This window comes from Coffea arabica, chromosome 7c (genome assembly GCF_036785885.1).
Source record: "Coffea arabica cultivar ET-39 chromosome 7c, Coffea Arabica ET-39 HiFi, whole genome shotgun sequence".
In the NCBI taxonomy this organism is placed as follows: Eukaryota; Viridiplantae; Streptophyta; class Magnoliopsida; order Gentianales; family Rubiaceae; genus Coffea; species Coffea arabica.
In genome coordinates, this window is record NC_092322.1 from 21068378 (window position 1) to 21094137 (window position 25760).

The 25760-nt window shown below is 36.7% G+C and overlaps 1 protein-coding gene across 1 annotated transcript; it reads right to left on the minus strand.

Moving 5' to 3' along the window:
• LOC113698146 (MAP3K epsilon protein kinase 1-like) lies at window positions 1-25501 on the minus strand. Its single transcript, XM_027217851.2, has 24 exons — window positions 25129-25501; window positions 24608-24742; window positions 23124-23144; window positions 22658-22731; window positions 22481-22571; window positions 22320-22403; window positions 21978-22079; window positions 20642-20773; window positions 20374-20445; window positions 19657-19760; window positions 16956-17040; window positions 16419-16820; window positions 13884-14201; window positions 13753-13797; window positions 12316-12495; window positions 12118-12201; window positions 10098-10189; window positions 9938-10021; window positions 7546-8408; window positions 4357-4745; window positions 4137-4271; window positions 2254-2660; window positions 1600-1714; window positions 1-488 (listed from the first exon to the last, which is right to left on the minus strand). Exons 1-24 carry the CDS (start codon window positions 25186-25188, stop codon window positions 312-314), a joined length of 4251 nt encoding a protein of 1416 aa, XP_027073652.2. The 5' UTR covers window positions 25189-25501; the 3' UTR covers window positions 1-311.
• Window positions 25502-25760: the final 259 nt, after the last annotated feature.

Sequence of the window (25760 nt, forward strand, 5' to 3'; positions counted from 1 at the left end):
AAGCCAAGGAAAGAGATTAACTTACATTTACACAAAGATGCCCATACACTAAATCAAAAGCTTTCTACAAGAGAGAGATGTGCAACCTAGGTGGCTAATAAGCACCATTCTGAAACAGCTATTTAAAGATATTTAAAATAGAAAAACGAAAAAGGATACCTATGACTTGTGTTTTAGGACGCTAAACGTGAGAATTTTGTAAAATAAATAGGCAAAAAAAAAGATTTAAAATTTGGGGCATATACTGGAATTAATTACACCCTGCACGCTATACAGTGCACAGCATTAAGACAATAGTCAAACACTTGAAATTACAAAACAGTATTGATATGAAGTGCTTTAAGCAGAGAAGTAGCCATCTGTTTCACTAAAACTTGTCCTCCAGAACTTTGCCCATCTCTACGTTCCTCGATTAAATTCTGAAGCTTGGATGGAAGATCATTCTCCACAATCAGTTGCTTTGGTCTAGGGTGGTGCTCATATACAGCCTAAGAAGAGAGAGCTCAGAGTGAGGACTGTGGCAAATATAAAGCAACACAGGTACAAAACAAAGTGATACCATTTAAGGCCAGGTTGCTATATATGTTACACAAGTCTTATGAGATACAACTAGATTGGTACAACATTTTAACATTTTAATTTACACACCAGATAGGCCAAACTGTGTCAGGATTTTAGAAAAATCTTCATTTCAGCAGACCAAAGATTGGCAGAGCAGAGGAATTTGATCAAAGTGCCAACATATTACAACCCATCATCTTTCTATTAATAGACAAAGTGAAAAGGTTGAAACACTATGATAGCCTCAATTGACATGAAATGGTGAATAAACTCCTCATCGCAACCAGATAGGTTTAGGAATTTCCATTCACTTCCAGGCAGGTATATAAGTAAACAAGCATGAAAAGCTTTAAGTGAAAGACAGTAGAGGAAACTTTGAAAAAGACTTTGAAGGCACAGGCAAGACAGTCACCAGCGCCCATAGAAAATGGAAGTGATCTTCCAAAAGCCAATGCATGGACAGATAAATAATTCCAGCTTTTATAGAAATAAAATGACTGCAAAAGTTCATATTCACACACAGTAATTTACATTTAGTGAAAAAAGAATTTCCACAGATAAAAGGTAAACCAGCAGCAAACTGACAAGGGTTAAAACTCAACAAATGCATGAGCAAATTTTTAGCTTGAAATGCTTTGCTTCACTCTTCCTATTTTAGGTTTTTCTTTGGAATATTTTGACTCCTCAACCTCTTATTCTTGTAAAATGCAGGCGTTTAAATACTAGGAAGCCATTGAGGTCCCTTGCCCCATAAAATGACACGTTTGAGGTTCTAAAGAGATATTAAGAAATAAGTAGGTAATGCGATTCTTTTTATTCCAACATGGTATATCAATCTTTTTCCCTTTCCCTTCGGCAGCTGGCTTGAGTGGTATATCTTAGACTCTACTCAAAACTACAATATAAAAATTAGCAAGAAAGTTTTTGTATCCAAAGAACACAGAGTCCTTGGTCAACATATTAAACAACTGCAAACAATATCAACTATTAACAAAAAATCACAGATAGCTGTGGCATAAGAATAGTCATATTACCAACCTTTATTAGCTTCAGCAGATTCAACCGAGCTATAGCATCCTGGTGGTGTAGCCTTAAAATCAGCAGTGGCGTCAAGCCATTAACAGCAAGAGTTGTATTTATTCGGGAAGATTTCCTGAATCAAAAACAAATCAGTGAAACTGATCCCAAAGGTCAAATTTCAATTGTAGCCAGATGGCACTAAGAGACACTTCATAACTCTATCAAAGGTGAAGCATTTTGACTCGATTATTTTAAAATATGATATTAAACCCATTTCAGCAGCAAATTTTTTAGATTATTTGCTCCTGTGTCATCCTAGAAGTACTTGGCACACATTATGGACAGGTTACTTGCAAAGAGAATATTTTCAACATTAACTGCTTGGTTAAGGCATACAAAATGTATAGTGAGGAAATGTCAACAGGTAATACTTTTACAGTGAAACCATTACAGAACCCATTTTATGTACAGGTCCTTGGAAAAATATGCTGATGTAGAGAATGTGGAAAACACCCCACTTCTCAACCACCATCAGCTAGTAAGAAAGCACGATCAGGAAACCTTTCGAAAACTTCTCAGAAACCAATCGAGAAAAACAATTAAGAGACAAAATCAGAGTTCATAATCACCAGTGAACATAGCATGCTAAAAAATGAATTTGAAAACACGTACGTTATAATTTTCAAGAAAGGCTCCAATATATGCAGAAAATGCTGTTCAGGACAGTTCTCGAAAAACTTGACCAGTTTCTGCACAGCATCCTTTTTTAGTAAAGCTTGTTCGACCTTCTTGCTGTCATTATCATGAGCCAAGCAAACAGCAATAGAATCCAATGCCGTGACAGACCAGAGCTCATCTTCTAGCAGGCTTAAGTACACATCCAACCCACCATGAGCCCGTAACTGTTCTCTTGAATTACGTGAAGCATGGGCCATATCGCAAAGCAGAGGCAAGGCATATTGTTTTAGTGGTGAATCAGACATGATAAATTGCATCAAATGTGGAATGATCCCATTTTCTGCTGCCTGTTCCTGTCTCCTCTTATTGATCTTACAGAGATTGAAGAGTGCATGGAGGACCTTCAATTCACAAAAATCAGCGGTTAAGCGCCATATATGGCTGTCCAATGAACCTTACAAGCAGAATAACAAGTATGACTCGGCTGCATAGAAATCTTTTCCACTTAAATTTGAAACACCATATTTCACTGCATTGATAGTGATGTGCTGGCAACTTTTGTAAAAGAGGGAAGGGGAAAAAAAGATAGATATATATATATATATATATATATATATATATATAGAGAGAGAGAGAGAGAGAGAGAGAGGACACCAGAAATACTGGATATAATTTTATTAAAATCAACCGATGCAGGCATTCAATCTTAAGCACCAAAACTAGCTAAATCAGCACGTGGTGGTATTCAGGGGGTGTAAAGCCTTGCGGAAATACTGTGTTAGTTCAAAAGTTGGGCTCAGAGGCAGCTATTTGGTGTCTTCAAAGATTGACTAACTGGAGAGAAATTTGATTACTGACAGTGTGCATGAAATAGAATTTCAGGAGTAGAACTAATGGAGGAAAAGAGGAAGAAGGGAAGAAAAGATTTAGACTTCTCAAACCTAAGAAAGGTACTTGATTGATACAGTTATCCCTCATTACATAAGCTGTCTAAGGTCTAATAACTTAGCAGGCCTACCATTTGAAGCAACAAATGGTAAACCCTCTTTCATCCAGCTGTACTTCATACAAGATATGATCGATCACTCACACACTCACATTCTCACATATTTGATGTGAAACCTCTAAAAAATGATTGTTTTGGGAGATGCTTTGCGAAAATAGTTTCTGTAGCAGTTTCCTAAGTAAATGTGTCAGAGACAAAAACTTGGTATGTTGGCATATTTGAAGTGTTCCAAAAATGTTCTTGAAACTAGCTCCATCAAATTGGAGCCTATATTTGCTAGCTAAACAGAATGTCCTGTTGATATGCATATCAAATTAGGCACAAAAAAGGCACTATTATTCACAATCATGAACAGATTTGCATGAATGCAAGTTAAGGAATCACACTACTACCAAACTTAACATGTGAAGCACCTAATCAAGGTTATTTCAACAAATCAATTAGTAGTAGTACTTTCACACAAATTAATGGTTTCAATTTTTAAGTTTAATCTTGAGTCCAATAACATTCCTGCAAGTACACAAGCACAAAAAAGCACGCACGTACACACATCAAAAACAAAAAGGAAAGAAAACAAAGCACAGGCTAAGTCTATCTTCCAGCAAGCAAACAATTTTGATGTCCTATAATAAGTAACATGTACTAGGTCCACTGCAAATGTCAATAGTTTTCCAAATTAAAGATCCAACAGATTCAAGAATAGCCTACTATATACCCTATCAGGGCAAAGACCTCTGACTACTTCAATCCACTTAATGTTGCAAGTCCACAAGATAGGAACCATGCACTACTAGTTCAAAATTGTCCAGAACCTTGGTCCTCAACTCAGGAGCAACGACTGTTCCATTCATGCACAATGTAAAGAACTTACCTCGTGATGTATTTGAGAAACAAGAGGACCCTCTTTAAGATCAAGATTTGGAATCAAATATTTGATTGCATCTGCTCGCTGAAGTTGTTCTAAGCAGTGTGGATCCATTGATAGCTGATTGATGCACTTCAATAACTAAGTAATGCAAGAATAATAATATCAGATAAACAGATCCAGGTAGAAATCAAAATCCATGCCACCAATAAAAACATTCTTCTACCTTCAAAAGAATAGGGGGCTCTATTTTATTGAACATCTGGAAGAGACGACTAAGCAAACTCTGGCTGCACATATGGGACTTCACAGTTGTGTCTGCCCGAGCAAACTCAAGAAGAAGATCTGCCACTTTTTCCAGATATTCCCTGGCAACATCAGCATTCCAAGGTGATACCATATGAAAAAGCAACCCTGATGATGTAGCACTCCCTGGTCTAGCATTTAGAACCCCAGAGCCAGACAGAACCCCAGATGCAGTCTGAGATGCAAATCCTGATGTAGAAGCCATTCCATCAATAGTTGCTTGTTGTCCAACCTTCTTGTTTGCTGATTTGTATGAATTTCTGGGTAATGAATCCAAGTTACTGTTATCCCTTTCACGCACAGAAACCTCTGTACCCAAGAGCCAACCATCAGGAGAATAAAATGTGAATGCAATATCAAAAACAAAAATTGATGCCACTCACACGAAATACAATCATATAAAAAAAAAAAGGTAAAATACACTAAACTCCCTTGTAGTTTGGGTTATTGTCATAAAGCCTCCTCATTGTTTAAAAACTCCCAAAGAGCCCCCTCGTGGCTTGGACTAATTTGGCCAATGAACGGAATCATCCACTTTGATGAAAAATATAAAATTCCTATATTAACCTTGTTTTCAAACTATACTAAAAGTTAGTTTGGGTTTTACTTAAAGATTTTAAAAACTTTCTCACTTCATTTAAGAAAAAAAGTAAAATTCAGGGGTTAATTCAACAAATTCTAAAAACTTGCTGTCTTCTCCAACGGGATGATGTTCAGATTTCAGAACCCATAGCCTTTCTTTTTGTTCTTGTTTTCCTTTTTCTGTTTTCCTTTCCCCTCCATTTTCTTCTCCTTTTCTTCCTTTCTTCAGTCCAGCAATTGTCACCTTGCCATCGCCACCATCGTCGCCATCACTATGATTACCGTGGTCATCACCTTCATCATCATCTTCAGCACCATTGGGTCTCAGATTTCATCTAAATTCATGAAATCTTGAATTGTCTAAGAAAAAAATTGAGGGGCCAAACTAAAATTTCAAAACATTCTTCATCTTCTCCGGCTATAAAGCAGTTTCATTATTTTTCTACCGCTGCCGCCACATCCATCATCATCTTTGTGGGTTTACAAGCAGACTTTATGAGTCAAGGTGAAAATTTTCAAAGTTTCTCTCCTCCTCTGCCTATTATTATTATTTACAGATCTTGCGGCAGCGACGGTAGGGAGCAGCGCCGCCAGTAGCTACCACCAGTGGTGGAATTTAACAAAAATTACACCCTCAAATCCAATTTCAGCTTAGATCATGATTATGATATCAGATTTGACCAAAAACAAGCAAACAGTAACAAATATAGGCATGAACAGTGATAGGCAAAACTATTAATTTCAGTCCAAAAACAAAGCAAACCCAACAAATTACTACATAAAAACAATCCTTTGGACCAATAAAATGGTTATATGACACCAATTACACACAAAAAGTCAGATATTTGCGTGGATTAAAAGAAAATTTGTGAGGCTGCCTTGATTCATATCTCAAATCCATCTGGGTTTCTGCCCACCTTATGTATCAGTTGGTGACCACGATGGCAATGGTGATGGCGTCAAATCTGGTCACCAAAGAATGGGCTAAGGGCAATTACTTAAGAGATTAAAGGTGTTGCTGCAAGGACAGTTCTATTGGAGAAGAAGCCAAAGTTTGAAATGAACTTTCTTAAGAATCCCCTGCTGCTGCAACAGAAGATAAATATAAGGAGGAGAAAGGGTGGTCACGGTGGTCGTGCTTGTGAGGGGCGTTGGTGTTTTGGTGCATCTGCAGTCTCTGTTTTGATTGCGGGAGAGGAAAGAGATGAAACGAAAGAAAAGAAAAAAGGATAAAAGGGCAACCTTCTGATTTTGGGAGAAGGAAAGCAAAAGAAAGTGAAAAAAAGAAAGAAAAGGAGGGTATAATTGGAAGAAGAAATCAGTTTTTATGCAGAAAAATCAACGTGATCAATCTTACTCACGTATTAGGCGAGTGTGACTCACTCTCCATTAATTTGGATGTTTTTCATCCAAATTCCAGATTAGTCCATAGTATAAGGAGGTTCAATGGGTGCTTTTAAATGATAGGGAGGTTTTTTGACCATCTCACAAACTACAAGGAGGTTTGCTGTATTTTACCCTAAAAAAAATGCTTCACAGAAAAGCTTTACAAATGTCAAATAATGGAGATCACAGTCAAATAAAAAATAAAGAAAAACAAAGAAAGAAAACAGCAGAAGCTTTCCTTCAAAATGAAGCATTATGTAGTCAGTTAAAAACCAAAAGAAGATAATCTCTCAAGCTGCTTTTTCTATTTTTTATAGCTTTTCTCTTTAGGGTAGACGGGTGCCTTGGGTCATGGGGCATACACAAGGTCCTGGAATGAAATTAATATGCCTGAGATCTTCATGCTTAGGAGCACCTCCAGAACATAAATTCACTGTTAAAGCCAACCTTCCAAGAGCATTTAACCATTTTCCTTGAAAATCAGATCATTGTAATAGATTTGACAGCACCAAAAAACAAATTCTAACCGGATTAGGGTATAGGAGTCCCACCAACACAGCCACTCTACTGCAAAGTTAACCAGACATGTACGGCAGCGCAAGTAAGAGTCCACGGGTAACATAGCTAAAACTAATTGTTCATAGTTTCTGTCTATAGCTTAATATTCAAATTCTTCCCCTACAATCTGGTTTCAAATGTTTTCACCGTAAGTGATTAAATACAATTAGAATTACTACTTTGGATTTCATGGAGCACAAGTTGAGAACTGCAATGCGGCAATGCACCTTGCAATAATTACATCTACATTCAAATATGCAAAGTTCAATAAAATGTAAGAGAAAAATTATAAGATCATATGCATGAACTAAAACAGCCAGTGCATACTCAGATTGCAGCTAGATGTAATAAATGAATGGCACTGCTTGACAAGGAATTTATAATAGTCCTCAATGATTATGTAAATATGTCTGATCACTAAAAATTGCCAAGGAAGGATAACATACAGCAACTTATCCAAGTAATTTCAGGTACTTTCCTTCTTGGATTTTCCCAACGAGAGAGCAGATTTTGGTACCAAGTTAATTTATTACTGTTATTTTTCTTTTTCTTTTTCTTTTTTTTTAAAGACTAATTCCAGTACCTGCAAATTCAGCCATCAAAAACTCTAACCCGTTCGATTTTTTTTCATTGGATGCATGTAGAAGAGGTAGTATGCTTTCATGTTTCTCCAGCCCAGTCAGATGCCGTACGTACTCAAGCTGACCAGAAAAATGACGTGATGGTGGCTCCTTGTCCAGCAAACTTAGAAGAGGCCGAACATTCTCTTGCTGGGTAGCAGTTGCTGAAAAAATTCCATTTGGTGCACCCTCAGTCATTTTTGCTGGCCGATCCGTGGATGTTCTATTTGCCATACCAGCACCTCTCGGCTGCCTTGGATCAAATTCAATACGGGAAGGATCATTTTTCCATCGATCTGTACTCTCTTTTTCTCTCGAACTAGCAACAGGAAATTCTTTTGCTGCCATACTGATTACTTTGTCCAAAGGTGTTGAATCAGACAATTTTGAACTGCCTGAAGCTTCCAGTGTAGTGTTGCTTGACTGCGGTCTGTCAGTTTCAAGAGTAAAGAATCTGGCATCCGGTGATTGTGAAACTGAAGCCCGTGCTGTTTCCTGTGTTCCAGCCGGCAAAATATGATCTAATGTTCCATGCTTAAGTTTAAAGTGATCAGGTTGATCAACCCCATAATGTGATGCCTCACTCTGCAACAAGGAAGGATCCAACGAACCAGAACGTGGCCGTGGAGCCAAACCATCTGGTGGGAATCCACCACCACCAGATATAGAAGCTAGACGAGTAGCCTCATTTAAACTATAAAGAGTGTTGATCAGCCTAAGTAATATACCATTTCTGGCAGCTATACGACAGAAATCATTTCGAGGGGTTGAGCGTTGAAGCTTGAATACCTGCCACATGCCATCAATAGCTAGATGAACCATTTCCCTGGATTAGGATGTAACAGAAAAGAAATAGAATTAATTAGTAACTGGTGTAATATTAAAACCAACAGTCTAATCAAAGTTGGTAATCCCAAGACTGGAAGTGAAGTATCAACTGTTCAAAAAGTCACCGGATCTCAAGGAATTCTTCTGAGTGCATTGCGAACATTAATCTACAAAGTCTAATAAACATATTGATTCACTGCTTATATGCAGCTTTTCATATTACATAGTCACCTATCAATGTGTTATTTAATATTCTACTCGTTAGTTGTATCTGGAGTGAAATAGTTTTCTAGCTCAAACTTACATGTAATCAAAAAGTCCATTGGACTTATTTGTTAGCAAGGGATGTTGGTTATAGACCATCATCTTCATCAAATAGTCTTGTAAGAGGGTTCAAGATATGAATGCCAATCATTTAGCTATTTGCCAAATAATTGCTTTTTGATTTTTTCTGCTTATGCAACATCTACCTGCTTTACATGTATAATGTTTCCCTCAAACAGCCTAAATCATTGCATCCACATTAGCAGAAAAGAAAATTAACTTTATAAACCAGTCCCGGACTTACAAATTGTAGAATGTACTTTCTCACTGTAAATTACAATTTTCCTCATATGGCAAGCCATTTACAATTTCCGTAAATTAATAACAGATAAAAGCACTTTTTTCTTTTGGTACCAAAAGCTTTGAGCTGCTGTCAATCTGCAAACGCATTTTTAGGCATGTAAGTGCATAATAACCAGCCAGTCCCAACTACAGAATGATAGAACTGGTCATTCATGGACAACTAAGGGCAATCAATACAATTTATTATACTAACTGTACGTATGTATTTATTTGATCATGCACCAGTATCCTTTTATGAGTTCTTATTACTTCCCTGTATGCTAGTCATCAGATTTTTTTTTATCATATTTTATGTATTTGTTTGGTCAGATTTTTTATTCCAAAGAGAAACAGGGACTGTCGTTGGATTCACATTCTACTAAATTTAATTTCCAGGATCCAAACAAAAACAAGGTCACTTGGCGAGAAAAAGGTGTTCATGGTATACTTATGAATGCCTGTCCAAGTCACCATCAGATTATCTTATCTTTATTTTATCCATCAGATTAACCCAATTATTATTATTCTCCAACAGGGCTTCTTGTTCCTTCAACTTACGTACTTCACTTTACTATGCAGAATAAACTGATTTCAATTGCCATAAACTGGTCTAGAGAAGCATATTCTCTGGCCATGCTTCCAGGATTCTTAATAAAACTTATCCTTTAACAAAAACTTTCCGTAGATTAATGCCAGAATCCCTGGGAGCGTATCATGATAAAAAGAGAAAATCCAGTTCAGAAGGCTCCCATCACAGCAAGTCTCAAGTAGAGTCACAAACTATTCCTTGCAGGTAGAAAGGTTACCCTTTGAAGCAACCTTACCATTACCAGGCTCAACCTTATATTAATCAATGTCAAAGAAACTTGCTAAAGATGAAAATCACAGTGTTTGCTTTCTTACAGAAAACTAAGTACACACCTATATTTTGCATAATCCGCCTCCAGAAAGCCCACAAGAATTGGAATCCCACGGCAAGCAATAAACATTTGCAATGTCAAGGAGCTGCACAAAATAAAACGCTTAGATTTCATGCAAATTACCAAGTCACCAACAAAAGAAACAGCATGGAAAATTTTACCTGGACTGGCACAGTTGCTGCAGAAAATAAGCTGCTTCCATACGAACTTCCCGAGGACGATCAGGAACAGCAAAGCTCATTACAACAGGGATCTGTCAATATATTTCAACAGTAAATCCATGTTCAAATCAAAATTCAAGTCTCTAGACATCTCCAAGTAAATTGGAATAAATTTATCCCCCTCAAGACTTTGCTTCCCTCTCTTGATATCTTCAAAAAGAAGTAAATAGCAAATTTTAAATTCAATAATCAATAGGTTAGGATGTCATACAGCATGTATCTCTACAAGGGAGTGAAAAATGTTGAACATTATTCTGACTAGTGCTTATGTTCAGGTTAAACTGGTTAAGAGAGGCATTACAGTCAGTGACTATAGACTCGTGATGAAGAAGACGATTGTCAAGCAACTGAAAGAAGTGGTTGAGGAACCTGGCATCCACACGAGCATTTGTCAATCTATTAGACACTGTTTGACTCTGAGCCTAGTGAGAAAAAGAAATGGAGGAAGAAAGTAAATTCCTTCAAAATTCCAAAGTCCTGACCTTGTTTGGTTACGGAGCAATCTAGTAAAGGAAATTGATTTCCTAAAAAGTAAGTTTCCGTATGGTTTGCAGATCTTGAAAAGGAAATTCAAAAAAGAAAAAATCTTTGAAAGGTAGCATTTTTTGGGATGTTAAAGAGCGTGTGAGATATTATTTGGAATAATTAGTGTAGCAATTTTTGGGATGTTATGTATGCGAGACAAAAAGGTAGTTGGAAATATAAAAAAGTGGATTGGGAAATATGTTTATGATGCAAGAGAAATATTATCTGAAATAATTCAGCAATCTAAACACACTCTTTATTTCATTTTCTTTCAAATTAACAATTACTGGACATAACCAATTGAAATGAGTTGGCAAAATACTTTTCAAATTCTCAATTTCCCAACAAAAACCATTTTGACGACCTCATTCAAAACTTCACTACCGTACTTGCAAAGGTGAAAGAGAATAAATCCTACCACGTCAATTTTCTTTTCTTAGTTTGGATTGTGCATTATCCAAAAGCAAAAGGAAAAGTGTTGAACAAAAAGATAACCACTTATTTGGCTTAATCAGCATCAATTCTCTTTTTTGAAAACTGAACCTTCTTAATTACAAATTTTTAGAAATGTTAATAAGTACATAAAAGTGATAATCTCTTACTTCAAATTGTTTTGAGGAAATATTAGTAATTGATAGTGTTGAATCTTTAAAATGTGAGATCACTCTAAAAGTTAAGAAAGTAATGTAGTAAAGAAAAACTCTTATGGGATTAACTACATGGACCTGAATGTTTGGGTCAAAACTGAAAATATCAAGGTTCTTCCTTCTTCATTGTTCCAGGCACCAGTCTTAGCCTCTCTGCAGCAGCCACTGTTCTATTGAACTATGGTGGCCAATCTGGGTGGGAACAAGCCATTTGGAGCATTGATTCCCAGCCCCTAGCACCTGGGAACCAACCTTGTCTCTCTTCTTCTCTCTCTATCTTCGATTTTTCCTTTTTTTTTTAATTTCTAGTTAGATTTTATGACCCGATTTACATTTCCAACACACCTTATAATCTGCATGTAACCCAAATTCTAATCACTTTCCACCATTTTAGTAAAGAAATCTAAAGAGGGAAAAACAACAATTTCCTTCAAATCCTTTCCTTAAGAGTTTCTTCCACAACTAAACGTGAGAAAACTTTTTGCAGGGATATGTTTCCTTTTACTCACTGGTTTCCTGGAAGCAAACAGAGACTTACAAAACCGCCAGTTTAACAGTATCAGTTTCGCAAATAGCTACAGGTCTATATATGCTACCAGCCACTCAAAGGAAGATAAAATTTCAATGTAAAGAGTATAAAATCCACTGATTTATGAGGCCCATGAAATCTGTTTCAGGCCATTTCATTGCAGTGATTATTGCATCAGTAAGTATTATACAATACTAGTTTACTAAAGTTGATTATTCTTAAAGTAAAACATGTTACAGGGAACAGTATAAGTACTTACAAGACCCACAAGACAAGCATTCTCCTGAAAGTCACTGTTATCTTTGATTATCTGGTTTAGAAGTTGCAGCACGGAACATATTACCTGAAATTGCAGAGTCAAAAGATACTTTACAACATCTCATGATTTATCTTCTGAAAGAGAGTGTATTGTAAAACATATAGCACAGAATTATAGAAAAAAAGAAAAAGAATGTACGCGAGTTTTTGGAACTTCAAGTAACTCTATCAGAGGAAGTAAACCATGCTGAGTTACAAAGACAATTTTCTGCTCAGGCCTTTGGTGAAAGAAAGCAGTCAACTTCTGACAAGCAGCTACAACATCATCTTCTGGTTCCTCTGGCCTCAATGACAACACTAACCTGCTGAACTCTACAGCCTACAGAGAGAAGCAACCAAATAAGCTGCCGCCTTTATCACACTCCAATTTTTTTTGGGTATAGTGGCAGGTGGTGGGGAGATTGACAGATAAATACCAAATTTAAGTCAACCTAAACTATTCAAATGCAACATGCATAAATAAAAATCTCAATAAAGAACAAGTCACTAGAGTAGCTTCACAGGCATTTAAACCTTTTTTTCTTTTTTTATTTTTTTGGTTACCTTTTTCTTTCCAATGGAAGTGGTAACAAGTAACAAAAGAGGACACCACGATTACGTTTTCATTCAAGTAGGTACAGCAGAACGGGGTAGACATTCCAGAAATTCATATTACAAGATAACAAGCAGAGACAGAGTCAAGGCAGGAATTGGAGGTCAACAAGAGAATTACACACCCAAAATAATTCAAAAAAAAAAACTCAAACAGCATATTGTTAATTGCTACAATTAGAAGTCTATGTCCATAGGTCTTTAAGAAGTCCCAGAATTGATCGACTAATTTCTTGACCCCCAACACCATCACAAACTCAGAATCTGAAAAATATCCAAAAAGAAATTCCAATAACAATTTCAGACCACAAGCATTTATCGCCGTAGAAAAGAAACAGTTTGCTATTATAATTGAAATAGAATCCTTGGGCCCTAAAGAATTCAACATCATAGATTTAATTTTAAGATACAAAAACGAGCTTTATATAACAAACTGTTCTCATATTTGAGAATTCAATAGTTTGACCTTGAACCCAATTAGCATTTCTTGTTAAAAGGAAATCTTATTCTTTCTTTTCTCATTAGCTTATTAAATTGTTCCACTTGTCACTGGCAAAAATTGGACCTATTGGTCAAACATATCAAAGTTGACCAACCTGATATTAAGTAGCACTATGTTTAAATCTGACGACACCATACCCAAGTGCTCCAGATTTAACATAAATGTAGTCACTGGTTCACTGATATAGGTGAGAAATTGGCAGTAGAGCAAATAGGCTTTTAAGAATCAATTTCACACATCTGCCAACTGATCTCACTATTTTTACCAACTTCTTTCACAATTGGTAAAACAGGTTGTTTTATAATCAATTTCAGACATCCACCAGCTGATAACACAATTTTCCAACCAACTTCTTTCCCATAACAAGGGAAAATATGCAATGGCAGTACCATATAGATCCTAATGAGTTCAGAATCAGCCAGAAACACTAAAAACAGAAGACATTAAGCACACAGATTAGTAGGACGAGTAATTTTACAGTACCTGAAGGTGAAAAAGATTTTCTGCTGGCAACTTATCATCAAAACCCTGGTGGCATGCAAATTTACAAGAAACAAGTGCTTCAGGAACAGGTACTAAAACATCCAGGCAAATACATGATAGCTAAATCATACCAAACCATCCATGTCAATAGCATCGTCTTTGAGAACACCCATCATCAGACGAAGCAGATCACCACCATTTGCCTGCCCAGTTTCATTCTCCATTTTTTGTGCAATGGTAGCTCGTAATTTTGTTGCTAGATCATTCTTGCCAGAGTCAACATTAGTTTGATTTACATTTGATGAAGATGCAGATGTTGAGGCTTCAGCTGAACGATCCCCAAGATTTCTTTCAAGTGGATGAAACAAATCATCCAAGGAGGCGTCTCCAGGAGTGTCACTAAATCTACTCAGCTCATTTTGACTGGAGATTACTGAAGCCTTGACAGCCTTCAAAGTGATCATACACCAAAAAGTGCACGAGAAATTGTGTTAAATTCTCAACTTTTAGTTTCCAGATAACATGACCATTCGCATAGAGCAAAGAAGAGCAAGTGGCAACGGTGAAATACAACATACAGGTAGAAAAAATAGAATCTAATAGACATTTCCAGCGTTAAGTCACAGGACAGTGTAAATTCACATCACTGAATGATCAATTTTACCTGTGCATAATTTAAATTTTTGTCAAGTATTTCAAGGATGGCAAACCTCAATAGTTTCTTTACAGTTAATTATTCACACCAGATGGATGGACATCCAATGACAACATGAAAGAATAATGCATAGACAGAGGCCAACATATCCAAGCAGCATTCCATTGAAATGCCTGCAGTCTGGATCCATTTTCTTCCTGGTGAGACTAAAGCCGGAGCAAAATTGATGTTTACCTAAAATTCTTTACACTCGAGACCCTCCCTCCAGTTATCTTCCTTTATGATAAACTAAAATAGTAGTATCATAAACAACACATGAATACTACTAAAATAGTAGTATCATAAACAACACATGAATGCGCCAACTATGGACTTATTAACAACACCTTTCAGGATAGTGTATTATTAGATGCAAACCACTCAGAATCCAAGATCATTTGGATAACCCACATGCAAAAAGTATTATGTGCACCGGGAACACAAAAAAAAATGATTGGAATTTGGCAAGAAAAATCACCTTGTAATATTAGTTGAGCTTTTATCTATGCTGGCTATTCGCTACCTTCAGGCACTCTTTGAAAATCCACTAGCACCTTTTCCAACTTTTCTTATATCTACCCCCACTCCACTTCACACTCACTGCGCTAAAAAGGGGGGGGTTTCCAATTCCAGACATATACCACACTTTAAACATCTACCTCCTTGAACCCTCCACCACCACTAGCATGTTATCAGAGGCAGCTAATCACATTAGAAGTCCAAGAATGTTTTACAAACCTTTGTTTGCACAAGTTCCTCAGAACTAAAGAAAGAAATTAAGAGTCTTGAAGTTTATCTTGGGATTCCCAAACTTCAGCATCCATGTTGCCCTCTATTCTATTTGCGAAATTTTAAGCCAATTGTTAGCATACTTGATCCTGATTTTGGGTTGTTATGAGAAGGATAGGAATGGAGCCTGTCGTAATGGGGTTCAGTGTTTTGCAGTAATTGTGGGAGGAACCCCAAGGCTAACAAGGTCAAACATTACTCAGAATTAAAGCAGTAACACAAAATTCGTTCAACGGAGTCTGATATTTCAGAAATTAGATACAAGGTCTCTGACTTGTTGAACAGAGTCTGATACTTAAACAATTAGATCCAAGGCCCTGACTTATGGACAAACTGATGACAGAAACACACACTTGAGAATTTTAGCAGTGGATAGAAGCTATAGATGTATACACACATGTAAATGAGGCCCAAAAGGTCAACGACAATTTGCTTTATGGAAAAATTAAGTGTCCAATGGTATCCCTTAAGTCTGCAGTAACACTTCCTCCCAAGGAAAAGGCAGAGGTAGATGACAAAAGAATTTGAACCATGTAATGTATAAGAGAAATTTTTCTGTATAGCAAAACAAGAAAGATCCACATTTGAGAAGTTGCCGATCTTGCAGTCACACTAGGGAAGCTTTTTCATAGTGCCAAAACCTTACAAAATGAACTATCGATTGGTGCTGAAACCTACCTAATTTGGAGGCACAATCACAGCATGTCATATTTTCTTATAGTTTCCTGTTAAGATCAAACTTACGAGGGAGATCGCCTGAAATTTTCTCATCTCTAGACACAACCACATATCTAAAAGCTGTTAATCGAGTTAGTGGGTAAACAACAAGAGAAAGCAAGAAAAATAGCCAGCCACTTCCGATGACAAATTAGCCGGTCTCTGCAGAAGGCAACATTTGAACTCCTTTCTATTAGTTCAATTTTTTCCCCTTTTGTTAGGGGCTACGGGGGATGTGGGTTAAAATAGAACTCCTATTCCAGGATGGAGAAATAACTTTTGCTTCTCCAGTAATATCTTCTCTCCATTCTTCCGGTAAAAAGTAATTAATGATATGTGCCTCCTTAATACCTTAGCTCATACAACAAAAAGATGACAATGATGTTTGTATATCCCAACAAAAGCGCAAAAAAATGTATTTACTCTACAAGTATGGAGACACAAACAGGAGCTGGATCAGCTTTACCTTGCGTGAATTAGAATCCTGGCTCTTTACTCCAAATGCAAATGAATCATGCCTGCCATTTACACTATTTTCGATTTCCTCAAGCTTTTCAGACACTACAGCTTTTGTTTTTAATTCAGAAGATTCCCGCTCACCATTCATGAGCACTTTGTCCTGCACAGCAGGATAGGATGGCTGATGCTCACTCAAATTAGGAGCAGTCTCATCACCTGCAGCATGTCTACTTGAGTGGCTCCCAATGGACTTCTTTTCATGGATAGCCAAGGTAGGGACCTGATCTGATACAGCTTCATCTTCAGCACTGTCTGCTCTGTCCTCAAAAAGATTACCGCCAGATCCATCTTTGTCTGATGATGTACAAACCTCAGCAGCTTCTGATGATAGCAACTCCTTTCTAGACCCCTAAAGACCATCAAGTTTCATCAAATAGGATATATCTAAGTTTACGTGATTATACCATATGTTTTCAGAGCATTATGAGTAACTGAAAAGAAGAATTCGTGCTCCTAAAAATTCAGTTATATTAAAAATTTTTACTTTCTCTGCTGAAACGTCTCCAACATTGCTCTGATCATCTCCATTTGATATTTCCTCATTATCTGAATCATCTTCCTCTATATTTCTGAAAGGAAATGTCACTATTAGATCTGTTTCAGAGCCACTCAATGCACATAGAATAATGAAATGAAACAACACTAGAAAAAAACAAAAGATGATGAGTACAGCGTGAATGCAAAAGCAAATCAGATAAGTTGTATCCAAACAAAAGTGGTAAAATATTAATAAGGCATATTACAGAGAATCAAAAGCATATCTTTTGTCCGCCTGACATTTAAAGCTAAACTAAAATATCCCGATCTAATCGGTGTACGGCTTTCAAGTCAGAAAACTAACCAATTCTAGTTTCCTCAACTCATGAAGCACATGAAGACACGCTTATGACCCATCTCTGATTGATTAGTTTTTCTTACCTCACCACTTCATGCGCAATTAAAAGATAATTTTGTCGTACTATAGAAACCCTTAACATAAACTATTTAGTGGTCTTACAAATAATTTTTCAACAATGCTGAAAGTAAATTTTTCTCCATATACATCCATCCAGCTTTGTTTTGTAAACCACCATATATTTAGAAATTTTAAGTCTTTATGTCTCTGTATATTTTGCTGGGGAAAGCCTTATCTTTTAACATCATTTAGTTGTGGTTGTCTACCTATTAATGTAAAATGGCGTTAAAATCTTAAAACAGTAAATATATTTGCCAAATCAGAACTAAAATGAAGCTCAAATGGAACCTCAATTTTTTGCAAGACTTTGATTACCTGCACAGGGACCTACTTGTGCATTATTTCAGATTTTCTGATATACAGCAAAATTTGTGTTCCATGTAAGCAACTTACTTATAATGCATTTCATCTTAATAAGAATCATAGAGAAAAGTTTTGGGTAGATCTCCAACCAATTGGAGTCAGATTTACTCAAGTATTACTTGGACAAAATTAACAAGGTAGCAGCGAAAAAACAAAAAAAGCACAAAACGAAAAAACAACAGAAAAAATAGCAAGAAATCGTTTCATATGGACAATACCAAGTCGCTAAAGAAAAACCCTTTAAATTTTCTACAGAAAATATAAGTAGAAGTTCCATCCTGGTGGTCCATACTGATGTCCAGAACATAGACAAACTTTATATCAAAGGGCACATAACACCGACCTCCCTCAAGGTTTAATATGATAACAAGAGCTCCCTTCTTCTTTTAGGTTAAGTAATTTTCTTTCTTCATGTTACACAAACATCCACAACATGTTAATCACAGCAAAAGGTTCATTTTGTAATTTCAGAGATGTTAGCAAAGAGATCAGTGGTGATGATAACTACTAATTATGGGTTAAAAAAATCTAAAAAGGCTGACAGTGGAGGTTAATGTAATATATAAAACAAGAAGGAAGGTCCTACTAGAAACTTTAGGTAAGGTTATGGGAGCTGTACACCTACAAAATTAACCATAAAGCAGTAGTTATTACAGAATTTGTACAATTATTGACATGAATAGGTAGCTTACGCCGGTGATTGATGCAAAACTAGAGCTATGCTCTCATTGAACTATATCCCTCAAAGCTAGAAAGATTTTCCATATAATCACCTCCTACTATGTGATAATCTAACCAAAGTGTAGTCTCTTCCAATCTAAAAAGGGCATCCTGCCATTTCTCTTTCTATGCTGAAGTTTAACAACAGTAAAAGCATATCGTAATGTATTTCACACCAAATGCACCAGATTTAAAGAGTTTAGTGTTCACTGTGACATTCAGTCATTAACAGATATGAGTTGTGACTAAGGGGGCCGGACTAACAGTGACAGATAGTAATGAAGTTCATATGTAACCAGAACATGCATTTTTGGGTAAGTACTAGAGTATCATCCTCAGAAGTTTAAGTAAAGTCACACACAGAGATAAGACAAGAAAAGTACAAGTTCCTATGAGCCCAAAAAAAATGGGCATATAAGTTCATACATGACCAAGCAACTAAAAAAATCACAGATAACTAATATCCATACACAAAATTTCTTATTCATCAAAGTCATTATTTTGACATTAAGGCATGTCACCACAAACTCATTCACCCAGTATAGTGGTCGCTATCCAACTGTACTGTGTCAATGTCCTCCTCTGAGTGTGTCATATCATTTAATGACACTAACACTACGACATGTTCACCGAAAAGAAGTTTTGAGTTCCTAAACAGTTATTCTCAGTTTAAACACAGTCATGTCCTTATCTCAACGGGGTATTGTTGGTCTTACCTCTAGCAGCCTAAAATAATACAAGACTGCTGTTTCTCATTAATTGTATGAATTTTTTTATCTAGCAAAAACAAAAAATGGCTGATAATAACATGTAACCTCCTTGTATCCATAAGGGGAATGGAGTAGCAAGGTTGATGCGACCATGAGCAAATTATGATTTAATAATTGAAGCTCCAGATTGTTTCGAAAAACTAAATATAAGTCTTGCACAAACCCTTAATAAATGACCATATAGAAAAAGAGGACTAGAATTCAATACAGATGATCTGCAATAATACAGATCTTAGGCCTCATTTATGAAATTTAAAAGCCAAGAAAGAAATAGAGGTTAAATAACAGTAAGATATATTTTATGCAGGAATGCCTGCTGGGCATAGGCAGTTACTATTGAACAGATTGAGACAAGGGAAAACAATTCAAATATCTACCTTATTGTTCCACTATGACGAAGCGATGATTGTAAAGCACGCCTTGAATTTTGTATCCAAGGGTGTGAAAGTAATGTCTTGGCATCAGGCCTTTGTCTAGCATCCTGACAGATGATCCTTAATGTCAGAGGCAGGGATTCGTCATAAGATTGCATAATAAAAAAAATTCACTCTTCTGAGGTAGCTCACAGGTGCAAACTTTCTTTCCATTCAACGCATTAACAATTGTAAGAAACTTCTTAAATCATATGGACCACAGCTACAAGTTTCCTGTGATTAATTTCTCCCAACCATGTGGGTGGGGATCAAGAAATACAATAAATAAATAAAGTGCCACAAACCAAGACAGATTAAGGCACTACATAAGCAAGCCACCTCTTGTCACCAAATTCTACCACTGAGTCACATGGTGGAATCAGAAATTTGGCTCCAACTTGCCTCCTTTTGATGGTTCGTACTAAAATTGCCAATCTTTTCCCTATGTACTAAACACAGTTTTACATGCTTTAACAGGGATGCACTCCTTCACCACATTAATTATGTTGACACTTAGCCTTTAATAACAAAGCACAAGCAACTAGTAGCATTGAAAATCATTGAAGCATGTTATATAGACATTTTTAAAAAAATTTCAACCTTTAGTGTCAAACCAGTTGTTGATAGGAAAATTCAAAAGTAGCAAGGGCAATGGGTAAAACTGTTGTTCTTACATCTCACCTTCTTAAAGCATTGCTGCAGAAAATCTGTAATAGCAGGAGATAAGCTATCTGGTATAGGAGGATGGTCATCCTGAAAAAGGTGAGAAATAAAATCAACATAAAAAATTTCTGGAGCAAAACTTACAGTTTTTACTTGGTCATATTAATTAGTAAGCAATACCACTGAACCCAAAATTGGCAGGACTAAAACCTGTTCTACAGAGTCAAAGCATTGCTTTCTCATTGTCAGAGCAACAAATAACTACAGAGATAAGACAAAGCTTAACCTGCACAATACGAAAGAGAGCAGGCATCGGCTGGAGATCATAATATGGGGGTACACATGTGAGAAGCTCAATAACAGTGCATCCAACACTCCAAATGTCTGATGCAGCACAAACTCCAGACATTTCAATGACCTGAAAAATTTTATTATGAAGATTTCAATCCCCAGTGTAGATATAACTATCACAACATCGGACAGCATAAATTCATTACCCTGGTTAAGTTACATACTTCAAAATCCATCACATCAAAAAAGCATCTATTGCTTAAAAAGCACACCTGTCATTTGGACTTTATATGCTCTCGAAAACTTCTAACACCCCCTAATATCCCCGAGAAACTTCTCCTACCCCTTATGCCCTTGCACTCCTCAAGCTTCATTCCATCAAAGAATCATTTCATACTTCACTCAGTGCATCCTTGTAAGAACACAGAAGGCCCATTTCAGACCTTTCTATTTATATTTATCAGATTTGCTCCTTTCACCACACAACATTAAAGTTCTCAAGGAGATTTTTATTAATCTGCTGCACAAATTCTAGCTTCCTGCCAATATCCAGCACGCAGCACAACGCAGATCTAAAACATGATAGATCATTGAGTGATGAAGAAAATTTCCCATACCCGAAAGGATAGGAAAATAAGACTACATTGTTGGAAACTGAGGAGTCATGGGTAATATAACCATTTAAAGTTGCTTGCACGATATATCATCAGGTGTACATCAAGTCAGAAGAAAATAACTACACCCACGTTATTTATTTACAATTACATTAATAATTAGAAATGGCAAATGGTCAAGAGAGTTAGGTTTTAAACAGGATCACACAAATAAGGGCACAATACTGTGAGCAACCAATTTGTAGATAGATTAGCTCGGTTGACTTAAAATGGACCTTGGCAAGCCATAGGTGCCATGCTAGATATGCTAATGGATGCCCAACAACCCATATCACATCATTTTGTTCACAAAATAAGCTTTTCTTGTTCATCCTCAGACTCACAAACCCTAAATAGTAACCAGTGGCCACCAAAATTCTGGGGAAATTCCAACGGGCGGGGGTGGCTGGCCACTTGAGCTTTAGGAGTAATTTTAGAGAGAGAGAGAGAGAGATGAATAAGAAGAAAGAGTGCATAAAAGAAAAAATTAAAAGGATGAAAAAGAAACACGGAGCCTGGGGCCTAATGGGTACCCAGAATAGCACACACCCACCAAATGGTAAGCGATGAGCCAACAAAGGGTTGATCACCAAGGCCAAAAAGCACACACCATGAAAGTAGAAAACACTAATGTGAAGAACAAAAAGAAGATAAGCCAAAAATTGAGCTAGGAAGTACCTCAGGAGCCATCCAGTATGGAGTCCCAACAACTGAATGTGTATTAACATCTGCCTCTGTTAGTTTCGTTGCAACTCCAAAGTCTGCAAGTTTGACAAGACCCTAAAAGCACAAGATCATTTAAGCATTCTACCAAGACAGGTTAAATCCTACAAAGACAACTACCACAGAGTTTCTTAAGACAAAAAGAGAAATACAAAAGGATCCAGTGACTGTGTCCCAAAATAAGATAAACATCCCATCTATAAACATCCCATCTATAGCCAGAGATAGAAATGAACACAAGAGGCGTGCAAGCAAGAGATGCAACAGCAGAGAAATGCCGAAACACAGCCATAGTACCTCTTTGGTTGTCAATATATTTGCACCCTTGATGTCCCGATGAATTACACCCTGTTCATGTAGATACACTAATCCTTCCAAAACCTAGCAAATGAATGAGCCGAGTGTAATAACTGAAACCGTAGTAAAAGAAGGTTTTAAGTATAAACTCTCTTTCAAACCTGAGATATGTAAACAGCAACCAAAGACTCTGGAAAGGGTCCAAATTTATTGGGCTTGATTATGTTGGCAAGTGAACCATTCTCCACATATCTTTGCCAAAAAGGGTAAAAAAGGTCAAAAGCATTTATCTACAATAGCCTAAAAATACAGTGAGAAAATTCCTTAAGCATACTCACTCAAGAATAATATGGAGATGAGTCTTTGTCTTCAAAGATCCCAAGTACTTTACAATATTTTTGTGATTCAAGTTCTGTAAAGTTAAAGCAAAAAACTGTGAAACTCCACTCATATGATAGACATAGATGTGGGAAGCAGCTTGAAAGCAGATAACAATGCAGTGGAGCAGCCTATTTTATTGGAGAATCCACTGAATGATTTTCCATATTGTTGCCTGATGTGGATTTAAAACGTTTTGTATTTGCCTGATTTAAAACATTGTTGCTAGGACATCTTCTGATAATATATGGAAAGATGGCACTTTCATAACTAGCAGCAGGGAAGATTGTCAGTCAACCAAAATGCTTATGTGTAACAAACACAAAAGACAAGCAAGGTGTTATTTTATCATTCGGCATCTAATTACTTTGACAAAATACTTGTGTGTCCACATATTTCACAAGAAGCTGAAGAAGTAAACTTTACCTTAAGCAAATCAATCTCTTGCTGCAACATCGACAAATCGAACCAATAATATCACCCAAAAAGCAAAGAAAAGATTAGTGAGTCGAATATGAAAAAAATACTCTATCAACATTTGAAATATGAAAACACAAAAGTAGCATTTCTAGAAAATCCCCCTACGCCACCCAATTTCTGCTAGTACATATATGCATGGAATATGAAGCAACTAATACAAGCCTTGAAATTCTTTTCCCAATCATAACCTCGGAAAACAGATCTTTCACCTGTTATGAGTAGCTCTTTTGTTCCTCTACTCATTAGTGCTTTTTTACAAAAGCAGATTCATTGGGACCTGGCAAAGGGTGTGCACCTCATAAAAATATGTACATAGTACACATAGAGTATGGGCTCTTTATACATCAATCTTGCTGCCTACAATAGAATCTGAAGACAAGCACTCATAAGCTATAAACTTTCCTAAAACATGCACAACTCCTATTTCCTATTTTAAATAGGAAAGGAAAGTAGCTATATAACTTCCTTTAACAGTGACAAGTTCAACTCATAACCTAACACAAAACTAAAAAGACTCGATGAGACGATTTTGAATTTTCCGGCAATCAAGTAAATGACCAAATTATCCCTCCAGACCTAAATTTCTAGAAAGTACTAAATCTCAATGGACTTAAGCAAAGGTGAAGAACTTCTTATCCCTCCAAATGAACTTAAGCAAGGTGACTAATAAAGGCACTCAATGGATCTATTCTTGCTGCAAATCACACTGCTAGAGCTCCTTGTCGACTGCATCAGTTTAGTTAGGCAAAGCATGCCTTTACAGTCGCAATAATACTAAGAAAAATTTTGGGGGAAGAGAGAGAGAGAGAGAGAGAGAGAGAAGCAACTTAGCTTATTCAAACTCGCATCCCGTGTCATGGGGAATGAAATTCACAGAGCAACTTAATTACGCAAACAAAGGTCACCAAAAAACCCACAGATTAAAAGTGCACGGTAATACAACTACGACTACTGTGAGTTTAGAGAAAGGAGTCAATGAGGAAAATTTCTGGAAATTGTTAGACCGACATACAAGCAATAAGGACAATACAACTTGAAAGTAGCAATAAAAGCAAAGATAAAAGGTATCAGTTGCTTTGTAGAAGGTGCAACGTGTGGACATTTTTTTTGGACATTTAGCAGTGTAATATAATAGGTAAAAAAATTCAGGTCAGATGCCCTTTAAAGACTCTGCCCTCTTTAATCTTTAGGCACCCAGACCTGCCTTTTTGGCTAATTCTGCCAATTATATTTCTAGCCATCCATCCAATCCTCCTTAATTTATGCTGCCCAAATTCATGGATCAGTTTATTTATCCCCTTTTCCTCTACCCTTCCTTTTTTTTCCTTTTTTGTGATTAACCGTACAAAACAAACTATCTTTTACGCAAGAGCAGTCAAAAAAAACACAAACAAAAGAAACAGAGAATGAGGGGCAGTAATTAAGTATACCATGATAATATTCAGGTCTTCTTGAGCAATATTCTCCAGAGAGACTTGCTTAATAGCAACAAAGTCTCCATTCTCCAAGTCCAAGCCTTTGTATACTCGCCCATATGCTCCTTTTCCAATCTCATCGCCGAGCATCTTCACCAAGCAGAATTCAACGCATAAACAAATGAATGCAACACAAAAACGAAACCTACATTGGCTTCCACATAGATTCTTGCCAGAAAATTTGCTAAAATCCAAAACCCAACTGCTCAAAAACTTTAAACTGTTAAACCAAACACTTCCCACCCCACGCGCGCGCGCACACACACAAAGAAGTGCAATGTGATTAACTTATCAATAAAACTGATTGCGCATTGATCAATTTGATCAATAAAATCCCGAGCACCGACTGAATCATGAAACCCAATATTCTCCAAACAAAGATCATCTAACAGTTTCAGTAAGAATTTTCTCCAAAAAAGCAAAATTGGGATCATGAAAGTAAACAAAAAGGGTGTGGGAATTCTAAGAATTCTTACATATTTGTTGTCAAGTGTCTTGGACTTGTGAAAAGCAGGAGTTGTTGATTGCCTAGACATCTTCACAGCTTTGCTTGTTGATCAATCACCGCAGAAATCTAGGATGTCTTCATTTCTCCAGCAGCATGAAATGAAGACAACCGCTGGAATGGAGAAAAAAACCCAGAAAACCTAGACCCTAATGCAATTGTGGGGTTTTGGGGAACCAAATCTTAGTGACAATTGGAGCAAAAGGGAAAGCAAAAAGGTCCCTTTCTCATGGAGAAACTATGGATATGAATCAGACGCCAGCCAATGAGAGGGGTGAAAAGGAAAATGCATAATTTTCCCGAATCGGGAAAACCATGGAGCAGAAGTCCTGGTCTGAAAGTTTATGGAAAGTTTTCTTTCTTTGCCTTTTGGGTCGTTGCATTGGGAAAAACTCGGACCGGAGCGATCGGCTAGAGCTGCCCGGTTGGAGTCATCTAGTGAGACCGGGTAGCAGTTGACGGGATTAAAATCGTGTTTGATTCAGAAAAATCGATTTCTTTGACCTTTTTTTTTTTCCTTCTTGATGCATTTTTTTCACCCTTTTTAATTTTCCTTTAATTTCTTTGAACTTGAGTTCAATATTCAAAACTTTTCTAGTATTT